This window comes from Rhagoletis pomonella, unplaced genomic scaffold, assembly GCF_013731165.1.
Source record: "Rhagoletis pomonella isolate Grant_MI unplaced genomic scaffold, Rhpom_1.0 Rhpom_scaffold_00001, whole genome shotgun sequence".
In the NCBI taxonomy this organism is placed as follows: domain Eukaryota; kingdom Metazoa; phylum Arthropoda; class Insecta; order Diptera; family Tephritidae; genus Rhagoletis; species Rhagoletis pomonella.
The window spans coordinates 86,203,333-86,216,279 of NW_023458555.1; the positions used below are offsets into that span (position 1 = coordinate 86,203,333).

General features: G+C 37.5%; 1 protein-coding gene across 1 annotated transcript; it reads left to right on the plus strand.

Annotated features, from left to right (window-relative positions):
* The first annotated feature begins 11,095 nt into the window (after window positions 1-11,095).
* LOC118748405 (protein ALP1-like) lies at window positions 11,096-12,925 on the plus strand. Its single transcript, XM_036482790.1, has 4 exons — window positions 11,096-11,749; window positions 11,820-11,987; window positions 12,042-12,319; window positions 12,377-12,925. The coding sequence occupies exons 1-4, from the start codon at window positions 11,427-11,429 to the stop codon at window positions 12,838-12,840; spliced, it is 1,233 nt and encodes a 410-aa protein (XP_036338683.1). The 5' UTR covers window positions 11,096-11,426; the 3' UTR covers window positions 12,841-12,925.
* Window positions 12,926-12,947: the final 22 nt, after the last annotated feature.

Below are 12,947 nucleotides of genomic sequence, written 5' to 3' on the forward strand. Positions count from 1 at the left end.
TTACATACATATGTATAAATTGCCACTGTGCAAAACTACTTGAGAAAAAAGCATTATTTTAATAGCACGAGTGCAACACCGTACACGTGGTAGAAGTAAAACTTCTTAACTTAATAATATTAATTAAAAATAAACTACGAGACAATCAGACGAATACAGTTCTTTATTGTATCCAAAGTTGGTGCCAAGTTGATAAGTTTTTATCATGCCTCATAATTTTTTTTTTTTTAATTTTTTCGAATACAAAGGATATGATCATTCTTTTTCGCTTTATTCCGCATTCGAAAAATTATATGTTTCAATGGACACATCGATTTGGATACATAATTTAGATTTAGATAATATTTTTAGCAATTTATTTGAGAAAAATAAAACATTTAAATTATTGTTTGTATTTTCGTCGATTTTAAATTTGCGACCCCAAAATAATTGATATCAAATAAAACATCTCTTTGAGGTAATATTTTCGAGTGACGAAAGCTGAACTACGCATTTTTTAACTGCCTTTGAAACGTACGGAAAATCTTTTTTATTTATTCGGAACGTTGCGAGATTCCGTCTACTGCTAGAAACACAAAATAAAAAACAGAACTTTTGCAACGATTCGTATGAACAAAAAAATTGTCCCTACGTTTGAAAGGCAGTTAAAAAATGTGTATAATTTTCGTCACGAAGTTGATATTATAAATTTTGTGTTTCTAGTTCAGCTTTCGTCACTCGAAAATTTTACCTCAAAGAGAAGTTTTATGTGATAATAGTAGTTGATATATTCAAAAAATAAACTTGCAAAATCAGAAAACTTATGAAATTTTTAAATTTTTGAAATTTCCTTTGGCAGAAATTTGTTGTATGAAAAAAGTAAAGTTCTGAATTTTTTTTGCAAACTTAAAATAAATTTATGTTAAAGAATTTTCATTTTATTTTTAATTCAGAGTTTGCAGAAAAAAATTGGAAAGTTCAAGAATTTTGTTGTTTGATAAATGAAAAGTAATGTATAAAAAAAGTTTGCCAAAAAGTTATAGAATTACTTTTACGATTTTTTAATTTTTTTAAGTACCTATATTTTTTTATATAGCTGCCACCTTTAAAGCGAGACCAGACCCTTTCTATACTAACTATAATAGTTTTTGAGATATTCAAAAAATCAGCTTTCAAAATCCGGGAGATTGTAAAATTTTGAACTTTCGAAATTTTTATTTATGTTTTTGTACAGAACTACGTTATATGAGAAAAGAAAAATTCGTCCAAATCAAAAATGGCGTATTCCATTGTTCAATTTGACATGGATTGACCCATATGTACCTACACATGCATGTTGATATGCCCTGCAGGGAAACCGCGGACTGGTGCATAAAATTTCTAGTTCCGTACAAGATCTTTATCGCCAAAAACGCACCAGTCCGATAGTAAGTAGATCCCCACCAGTTCAAAATCAGCGAAATGTGGGACTCTTAAAAAACTATTTTATTTCTCTTTTTTCATTAGAAATCTATATCTAAAGTGACGAATTTAGAACTGGTTCGGAATTATAGAAAACGGGACGCAGAACGAACTAGATCTTATTTGTCGAATTTAGAACTAATTCGGAACTACAGAATAAGGGATGCAGCGGGGGGCTTGTTTACTTTACAAAGATATGTGTTGGCGGCTTTTTCGTTCAAATGCACTTTCATTCTGCACTTCGCAGAGGCTATTTCGTAGTTTGGTAATACAAAACAAAACTTTGTGTTAACATATTAACATCTTGGGGCCGTCTGGAATCTAACCAATAACAGCGATCTCCTCTGCAAAGTCAGCTACAGCCAAAGGTATGTAAACGTACATTTCTTACAATCATTCGAATAAATTTAATTTCAAATTGAAAAAACGTTTCTTTGAAAATAATGTAAAATCGCACACGGAAGAACCGAAAAGATTGAAAAATCATGATACTTTTTTCTTTCGTCTGGCGGTTTTAAAACTGGTTCGGAACTATAGAATTTAGAACTAGCTCGGCACTATCGAAAAAGGGATTCAGCGGGGGGCAATTGACACTTCCTAGGACATCGCCATGTTAAATTCGCCAGTTGCTTGCATGCTAAAGAGATTTATCGCGAACCAGTACTGGGTCTAAATGTACTAGAAGCGCCCCAGTTCAGAACTAGAGATTTTCCCCACAGGGTGTATTTAGCCATTAATAGTGAGTGCATGGACATTTTTGTTGATTAGGAACATCTCCGCCAACGACACTTAGGCACGAACCGATCCAGCGAGGCACCAGGCCATTATAGTTTGGAGTAGGTTTTCAGCGTTGCCGCCTTGCCACTGTGCCTGACGGTCTAAGCAAAGGCGCACAGCCACACGCATCAACAAAAGCACATTTAACATCTACATATATATGTACATATATACATATATTAGGGCGGAGTAATTTTTTCGGAGCAAAATTTTCGAAGAAAGTGTATAGCAAATTCAAATTCTACGGTTAATGCTAAGCAAAAATTTTAAACAAACAAACAAAAATTATTTTGTACATAATTTTCTAACTTCTAGGTTTTGTGAAGTAGTTTCTTAAATATGCATGAAGAAAACAAAAAATTTTGTAAAAAAAAAAAATATAATTTGGTGCAGTAAAAATTCTAATAGGTACACTGATTTTTCTTTCAAAATTAGGAAGGGTGAAACATCATTTTTGGTAAACAGTTTATTCACCAAATTTTGCTTTGAATTGAACGTAGAATTCGAATATGCCAGACACTTTTTTTTCGAAATTAAATTACTCCGCCCTAATGTATGTATGTATATAAGAAGCTCATACTACATAGTACAATGCGCTGCCGGAACGTGTTCGCCCAATAGGCATGCTGTGTTCTACAAAACTGATGACACTCTTACTGCCATCCCTAAATTGGCGCGTCAAGCGCCAAACAACTGTCAAAAATCCTCATGCCCATACAATTTGTATGAAGCATCCCACAATAACGCGGCGCTAACGCCGAGCAAATGGAATTTTCATTTTTGACAGGGCGTTACGTGTTGAAGTTGGATGCGGAAGACGGAAAGAAAGAGAAAGGACAAAAAAGTGAAAGAGGAAACGAGAATAAAAACGAGAGGATCTGAGAAAACGTCAAAAATTACGACGCGTTGATTTGGGGACACTCGTCGACAATGGATAACGCAACGCTTAGCGCTCCAATTTAGGGACGGCAGTTAAGCCGATAGTGTCAAATCCGTAAGCATACCAGCTCATTCTCATTCGTACAAGGTTGGATTAGAAATCGTACACAGGCAAACATACACACACACGCACACACATACAAATGCGAACATTCAAGCTCGGAACACTTTGACGACAGCAAGCGACAAGCAGCATCTGTCAAATTTTAAATACACACGTTCTTACGGACACAATTATTTTGACGACAGCACGACATCTTGGCTGCAGGACTGCAATTGTCGACGTCGCCAAATTAAATCTATTTCTAATTTTGCCGGCGACAATGAGTAGATGTAGTGCTGCAAAATTAAGTTGTCGTAAAATTAATCACATATTCTTGATTGTTCATGTTTTTCTTATTTACTTAAATAAAAATACACAATTTGTGAAATAAATATACCAAAATGTCAAACTTCAAAATCAGGTGTTTGCTATGTCGCTGAGGTCTTTAAAATGTTTAAGAAGCTGGCTTCAAGGCGACATTTGTCGACAATATGATGTCGCTGTCGTTACGTCGTGAAGTTGCAGTCGTCAAAGTGTTCCGAGCTTCATATCACATTACAACATAGATGGGCACACCATTACAGTCTCATTTTGTCATGGTATTGGTGAATCGCGCTGAGTAACAGTTGCCACTTTTCTATATTGTACAAAAGTGCGTCGTTTTTTGCGCGTGTTAGAAAACGCTCTTACAAATTTATATTTAATTTGTATTATGAACATGAAACGAAAATAATAAAATATAATAAAAAAATAATGAAGAAATAATTTCAAATAATGAATTATGAAATTAATTTTTATAAGTACATATGTACGTGCATGAAAAGTTTTTAATTTAATTTCATTAAACTAATGTTTTAAAAAATTATAGTTTATTCAACAACAAAATTCACGAATTTAAAATTTCTAAACTCTGTAAAACTCTCAGTATCGTACATACATATTAGACTCCTGCGCAATTCCATTTAAACGGCCCAAGAAGACATCCGATCGCCGCGCAAATACTTTCCATCCCCTACTTTCATCGTTCGGGTCAATTGTGAGTAAGCATAAACCAGTTTCAGCAACCGTACGTAAACTACCGATCAATAGCAACACGCGTAGAGTATTTACTTTGCCTTCCGCAACTACTGCGAGTAAAAGGTATTTGACAGTAGAGTACTCTACTGGTAGTACTTGAGTATTTTCGAAGAAAACATACATTTGTGGCAAGAATGATAGAAGAATTTTCTGGATCGGGCATTTGTGGTATCTGAAAAAAACTAAGGACAGGAATGTAGTGGAGCGATGAAGAGAGCGACGAGCAAAACGTACTTTCAACTAAAATGCTGATATGCATACCTAAGTACATATGTATGTATGCATATCACTCTTCCGATCTTAGTTTTTTTTTGAGGAGGAAGCATCGAAAGCCTAACCCCGTCAGTGTGGGACTTTAACCCGAACTAAACCTCCTACCGTCACAGTACCGATTCCCCCCGGTACTACCGTCAAGTATTTCGTCGGGAGGCGGTTTGAGCACTAGTCTCAACGTCCGTTCCTGTCCTGATGCATTACGTCAGAAGCTGCATCTACTTGTTACCACCCGCTGTTAGTATAATTTCGGGAGAGAGCCCACCCCTGTCGGATCTGTACGCCCCCACCCACCATGTCCCTGTCCATACCATAGAAAGTTCGTTTCTAAGTCTGGTATCGTCTGTTTACGTGCACTTTTCGCCGCTACATCTCCTTGCCGGCTCACACCCTTTCTTGACGTTCGCGTGTACGCCTTGCCTGCTCGCTGTTGCGGAGTTGCTGCATCACTGTGACAGCCATATGCTGTACCTCGTTCCATGCGTTGTTGCTCCTCAGCATCAGTGGCACCAGATTGTCTGGTGTGACACTACAGCCAAGGCTATCTTCCACATGCTTCTTTAACTTTCTGAAGCGGGGACATACGAAAAGCACATGTTCTGCATCTTCGGGGACTGCTGGTATGCACTGCTCGCAATATGGGGTCTCTTCATGTCCAAATCGGTGAAGGTACGCTTTGAAACAGCCGTGGCCACTGAGAATTTGGGTAAGATAATAGTCCACTTCCCCGTGCTTTCTCTCGAGCCATGCTTCGACTCTAGGGATGAGTCGATGGGTCCACCTGCCCTTTGCTGCGCTGTCCCATCGTGTCTGCCACTGGGCTATGCTGCGTTGCTTTGCTGTTGATCTGTGCGCGCTGACATGGTGTTGGTTGTGTTTCGCGGTTCTCGCTTCACACATCTCCTGAGCTAGCAGGTCGAGTGGGCACAGGCCAGCTATGATGAGCGCCGCGTCTTCCGATACCGTTCTGAATGCAGAGCAGACTCTAAGAGCACACAATCGGTACGTGGAGTTTGAACTTCGTGCATATGAGGTGTACTTCAATGCGTTGCACCAAACTGTCGCGCCATACAGAAGGATAGACCTCACCACCCCAGCTAGCACCTGTCTTGCCTGCTGTCTTGGTCCGCCGATGTTCGCCATTATTCTTGACAGGGCTACTGTCGCGGTCGCAGCTTTTTTACTCGCGTACTCCAAGTGGTCGCGAAAGCTAAGCCGATGATCCACCAATACTCCCAAGTACTTTACATATGGCTTGGACTCTATGATACTGTCGCCAACTTTAAGCACCACCTTTTCTACCTTCTTGCGGCTGCTGATGAGTACGGCTTCCGTCTTATGCGCAGCCAGCATTAGATTCTTCGCGCTTAGCCATTCCTGGGCCGCTGATATCGCGTGTTCCGCAATGCCTACCACTTCCGTGAGCGTTTTTGCGGTTACCACGATAGATATATCGTCCGCAAAGCCAATGAATGAAGCACTATCATGCACCTTGAGCCGCAAAATGCCGTCATACATAATGTTCCACAAAAGGGGCCCTAGCACGGATCCTTGTGGTACACCAGCTGAGACTTCGTAGTCGACGGCTCCTAAGTCGCTGTCGTAGCGCAGAACTCTATCCGACAGATAGCTAGAGATGATGCGTTGCAGATAAAAAGGTACTTGCAGTGTGCGAAGAGCGTGGAGTATTTCTTTCCAGCTGGCACTATTGAACGCATTCTTAACATCTAACGTGACCACTAGGCAGTATTCTTTAGTGCCACCTAACCATCGCTTGCCGTCAATCGCCTTCTCGGCCATTGCTTTTACGACCTCGATCGCGTCGGTGGTTGATCGCTTTTTCCTAAAGCCGAACTGGTTGCCTGATAGGCGTGTATCTACATGTGATTCCAGCCGATTTTTGATGACAAGCTCAAACATCTTGCCGGTTGAATCCAGCATGCACAATGGGCGATATCCAGTGGAAGAAAGAGCGCCTGGGTTCTTTGGTATAAGTACCAATTTTTGCAGCTTCCAGCTGTTGGGAAAGATGCCTTCTGGCAGGTACACGTTAAAAACGCTGGCAAATATGTCCGGATTTGTTGACACCGCTTTTTTCACCGCGATATTTGGGATGCCATCTGGTCCTGGCGCTTTTGTATGTATGTGCATAGATACGTATGTGCATAGATACATACATATGTGCATAGATACGTATGTGCATAGATACGTATGTGCATAGATATGTATGTGCATAGATACGTATGTGCATAGATACGTATGTGCATAGATACGTATGTGCATAGATACGTATGTGCATAGATACGTATGTGCATAGATACATATATATGTAAGTGTCCGCATATATTTTTTCTCGTCACTTGTTCTGTCGCTTCACTGCAGCAAAACCAAGTTGTGAGGAAAATAGAGGTGGGTAACTCAACTCAGAGTTGAGTTATTGAGTTGATTCCTATAAGTGAAGCGGTAACTCAGACTCCCTGTCCAAAAAAAATGTAACTCAGTAACTCAGTTGATGCCGTAGGGCTCACATGAATCAATTGAATCATAGTGGCTCATATTTGTCCATATAACTCTCTCGCTTCGCCACAGTGTTTAGCATGGCAAAGTCTTGCATTTTGTTTTTGCACGAAACGAATTTATACAAGGTGGTGGCAAGAATACAACAACAACAACCACATGTATTTTGTATTGCGGGTGTTATGTCAAATCTTACAAATTCTTATAATTTCGTTTTTTTTTTTTAGTTTTTCTTAGTATGTAAGATATATAAAGATGTGCATATCAAATCAATTGCCTTTCCAACCATATCCACATTTTGAAATTCGGTACAATAGGTTTCGAAATATAAGCTTTTGAACATATTGAAAATTCCACCTTTACCCTCCCCCTAGCACCGCCCTATTAATTTGCGCACAAAAAAAATTACACCTTTCAAATCAGTAGAAAGGAGCTGACCACGCCCACTTTAAAGTTTTGTTTTATCTCAACGGCCGCTATACCGCATCTATGCCTCAAAACGAGTCTACGATACGAATGAGTGTAACATACAAAGAGTCAAATGAGTTAGTTGAATGAGCTGACTCCTTAAAGTGAGTTGGAGTCATTGAGTCAACTCCTATAAATTTGCTGAGTTACCCACCCTTAGAGGAAAACCCTGACGATATGCGTAGAATTGAAACCATGGGTTCATATGTATGCATGGACATATGTACATATGTTAAAATGTAGTTTCGATTTAAAAAAAATCGGATGAAGTTTTTCTTTCGCCATTCATACACCTCTAATTTCAGTATTTATTAAAAAAACTCAATGAAATTCAAAAACTCTATCTTGCATTTGGGTTTACTCAATACCAATTTGAGCTGTCGCAGTGTTATCAAAAAATAAAAGTTATCAATAGGTAGGTTCAGAAGGCGCAGCAGTTGAGCGCAACCGTTGCTAAACAAAAATCAGTGATCGTTATGCGTCTTTTGAACGACTTCATACATTAGCTGTCAAATTCAACTCTCAAAGGTACACACCAACATGTTGTCTCAAATGATCAGAAAAATATCACGATCATCCAGTGTTGCCGTTTTGGTTACTTTTAACCAATTTTGGTTATTTTTTTCTTGCCTGTGAAGTTGTTAAGATCTTTCTCATTTTGGTTATTTTTAACATTTACATAAGTTTCTAATTTTTGTATACATACAATAATTAAATCTTTGAAAAATAGTATAAACAAATACATTTATTGTGCTCAATATGGTTATTTAACTAAAGTTGTTACTACTAAAATGGCAACTCAAGATTTTACTTATTCCGATAATAATCATGTGTTTACATATGCAAAAGAACATGTAAAAGTTCGAGAGTGCAACTATTATCGGTTCATGTCTTTAATAAATCGCGTTGACTTAATCGCCAAGTTTTTAAAACGGCCCCGCAGTTACACCATTTCTATATTCTTTGCACAAACCTACATAGTATGTACATGAAATGACGTTTGAATAATACGAGAGTCATTAAGAAGTCGCTAAAATTATTATAATTCCGCGCAAAATTGGTGTTTCAAGTTAATTTATACGGGCTCAATTCTATGGATAAGTGAGAAAAAAATACACAATTTTGGTTTTATTTTGTATATGTATTTCCAAAAAACTTTCAAATTAGGTTCGTTATAAGACATAGGCCAGCTAGACCTGTCGAGGTTGAGAAGAGTAGCAGCAGCAATGGCAGCCCCAGCAGTGAAACCAAGTGAGAATATTTGGAATGAATGTATTAATATTACTTACATATGTATGTATTTGTTTTATAATATACAGAATACATAATATACATGGTCGGCTAAAGACTACTTCAAATGAATACATACTCAGATAGTACATATATAAATACCTCGTATATGCGGAATCCAATATCACGTAATGTATGTACAATAAAAAAGGGATTTGGTAATTATTTTTCCATTACTGCTTACTTTATTAATTTATGTTAAGATTTGTAATAATAATCTTATAGCAAGTAGGTTCAAGGGAAATACCATTCCACAGTTCTGAAAAAATCGTTTTTTCGCGCTTTTGTAAAATTTATTTACTGCGTTTGGCGTATACGAGGTACTTCGCGCTGAGCGACGATATAGTTCAATACAGTCCAATTTTTAATTAATAATAATAACAGATTGGCACATACATATGTTAGTGTTTGGCCGAGCTTCTCCTCCAACTTGTGGCGTGCGCCTTGATGTTGTCACACAAAGCGGAGGGACCTACAGTTATACGCCGACTCCGAACGGCGATTGTATTTTTATGAGCAGCTATTTTTCATGGCAGAAATGCACTCGGAGGTTTGCCATTACCTGCCGAGGGACGACCGCTGTTAAGAAAAAACATTTTTTCTATATTTTTTTGCAATGTTGCTTTTACCAGGGCTTGAACCCAGGTGCTGCGGAGTGGAAGCCACTGCTTACCACTACACCACAGCGGCAATTTTTAATTGTTTAATCTTAATTATAAAATTTTTACAATGTGGTTGTTCACGTTGAAACTGTGTACCTATGTATTTATTTAAAAACGTCATTTAGAGTCTGCTAATGTTTACGAAGATATTAACATACATATGCACCTAATACGGGATGCCTGATTTTCTAAAATATGTATTTATATATATATAGTTATATATGAATGTATTTCATTTATTTTCAGCCTTAAAAGGATTTTCTTTTCAAAAATGGAAATGAAAATTGATTTTCTTTTGTTTGTAAAATTTGTCTATACGTACTATATAAAAGAATTTGTGATGACCTGAGTTAATCTAATAAAAAAATTGGTTATTTTTCCTTACATTTGGTAACTTTTTCGTCTAAGCTTGGTTAGAAAGTTCTTTGAGCGGCGGCAACACTGCGATCATCTAACACGCAACTATTCAGTTGATCAGGAGTACGCAGCAACGCGTTCAGAAGGTGCAATCGCACCAGTTACTGAGCTGTTTCGCCTTCTGAACGTGCCAAATGAAAATTCGTTTCTCTTGAAATCAAGTTATATGGCTGCGTATGTATGTACATATGTATGTACATATTCCGAATTTTTTTTTATTTGTAAAGGCTCTCAAGAAAAACTAAAAATTCATATAAAATTACGCACAATAAATGGAAAATAAATTTTCTTCTATAAAAAATCAGTATGCAGCTCTTAAGAAAAAAAATGCTCGTACATCTCGTCGCTACCATGTCCAACTATCGGATGTGAAAATCGGCACTTTTCAAAATTTTGATTTGCCACTAATAATTTTATTTCGTATAGCAGCATTGCTTAAGTTATTGTTTTTGACAACTTATTTGTTGGTTAATGACTGCAAATAGTTTTATAGAAAATTAGAGACGATAAATAATACTTTCATAAAAATTTAAGTACATACATAGACTTAAAAAGCTGCTTGAATACAAAAGTTTTATGAAAATGTCACATTAAACAACTGTCTAAATCTACGTTATTTTTTATAAATAAGGCCGTAAACATTTCCTTACATCGTCGATTTCCATATTCTATTTTTACTCTTTCAATTTCACTGACCAGCGCTGCAAACGATATCAACTAGTAGGCTAACAACCAGAATTGAAATTTAATACGCAAGTACTTACCGTACTACAAGTATACAGAGAGTAGATTTACTACTCCCTTTTGGCAGCAGCAAATATCTCTCGTACGCGATGAGGGAAAGTAGAGTACGTACTTTGGTGGAGTAATAGCAAGTACGTCAAGTATTTACTTTCTCAACGCCAAGTAGTGTATGTATGCGGAAAAAAAGTAACAATGTGTTGGGAGTAGAGTACAATGCAAGGAGTACTTATTGACTGAAATACAGCAAATACAATTGCGCTGGACTCTAATACATATACACATAAAACCCATTACAAAACACTTTAAATTGGTTTACACAGTTCGGCAGTTTGACTTTTTACCATGACAAATAATGTTGCCTTATATTAAAAGTACGATTCCAAGTAGTCGTATTACCACGTAACAAGCATTGGGCATTATTGGCTTTTCTTAAAACCGAAAACTATAATTGGCACTCATACGCAGCCATTTTGGGCATTGTTACATATATAGGTGGCAACAACGCGCTAAAATTACGAATAAAACTATTCAACGGCGAAGCGTGGTGTTACTCTCATGAAAACTGAAAGCAGACTGAAGTGAAATTCGCTGCGTCGTTTCTGTATACGTATAACGCTTGAAACACAATACCCGGCGAACGGCGAAGTTCGCCGAATTGCGCGATGCCGTCGTTCACCGTTCGCCCAGCTATTTCGCCTGTTTTAACACAATTAGAGCGGCAACGAAAACAGCTGACACAATCGTTTGAAAAAGAATAAATATTTGGTGTATACATAAAAATGAATGAACAAATTGTGCGGCTCACTAAAATTGTAAAAATTATAAACGTGATGTTCGTTATGATGAAGATATATCTTCTTGCGAGCCAGCGTTTGAAAAGGAGATGGTGGATCCGGCCGGTGAATCTCACTAGAAATAATTTGAGTTTTCATCACACCTGCTTTGCACAACTTAAATTAAAAGACGAGGAGCATTTCTTTAAGGCAACAAGAATGAACATCGAAAAATTTAAGGTTCTTCTTACGTTGCTTAGAGGGCGACTACAACGCTTTTCTAAAAGGGAACCAATAAACGAAGAGACCCGTTTGGGAATCACTTTGATGTAAGTTAGTTTACATATACATACACTTATGTACATATGTATAAAATTAAATGTAAAAATTAATTTTCAGATATTTATCACAAGGCTGTAGCCCACAGTATTTAGCTTGGTCTTATAAGATGGGTCTTTCAACAGTTAGAAAAATTATATATGAAACCTGCGATGCGATTTGGCAAGAGCTCCATGAGATTTACCTAGCTCAACCAAATCAGACAGAATGGAAAAACATTGCTGACAGGTTAGTACCCAAAAAAGTATACGTTTATTTAATTTAATTTACGTATATGAATAGGTTTTATGTAAAAACTGGAATGCCGCATTGCCTCGGAGCTGTAGATGGCAAACATATCAAAGTAATTTGCCCTAAATCTAGTGGTTCCCTCTACTATAACTTCAAGAAAACGTTTAGTATCGTCCTCATGGCAATATGCGATCAGAACTATTCATTTGTGTTCGTTGACGTTGGTGCGTTGGGAAGCCAAAGCGATGGAGGAATTTTCGCCCGCAGCGCCTTTGGCAGGATGATTCTACGAAACCAACTTGAAATTCCCCCAGATGATAACCTTCCCGGTAAATTCGTATATTAACGCTTTTATCAACAGTTGATTCATGAGATATTTTAAATAGGTACGGACAAAATATTTCCATACTTTTTTGTCGGAGACAACGCGTTTCCTCTTAGACGCAATCTTATGCGTCCATACCCAGGTCGGAACTTGTCAACCGGAAAGCTTTATTTTAATAAAAAATTATCATCTGCCCGGGTGCATATCGAAAACACCTTTGGAATTTTGGCAAACAGGTGGAGAATTCTTCACACCACTATAAATGCAGCCCCAGTAAATGTGGACAAAATAGTGTTAGCAACAGTAGTTCTGCACAATTATTTGATGCTTGACAGGAATGGGGGCTACTTCGATCCGAGCTTAGTGGATCGCGAGGAAAATGGGATTTTCACTCCTGGAACATGGAGACAATCTTCGACGGATATGAGATCCATACGAATTTCTCATTCCAACCGTTCCACAATGGAAGCATTTACCTTGAGAGAGGAACTAACTGATTATTTACTAGATAACAACGGTGCTTAAGTTTAGTTAAGACCAGTTTTGACTATTTTTGTTTTGCTTGTTTAGTTTACATAAATTTTTTATACAGTCAGTGTCAAATGTAAGTGTACACCTTGTTCTAATATAAA

Bases quoted from the DNA above. Each gene is read 5' to 3' on its own strand.
- LOC118748405 (XM_036482790.1), top strand. From the start codon at position 11,427: ATGAATGAACAAATTGTGCGGCTCACTAAAATTGTAAAAATTATAAAC. The intron at 11,750-11,819 runs GTAAGTTAGTTT...ATTAATTTTCAG, and splicing joins CGTTTGGGAATCACTTTGAT to ATATTTATCACAAGGCTGTA. The intron at 11,988-12,041 runs GTTAGTACCCAA...GTATATGAATAG, and splicing joins TGGAAAAACATTGCTGACAG to GTTTTATGTAAAAACTGGAA.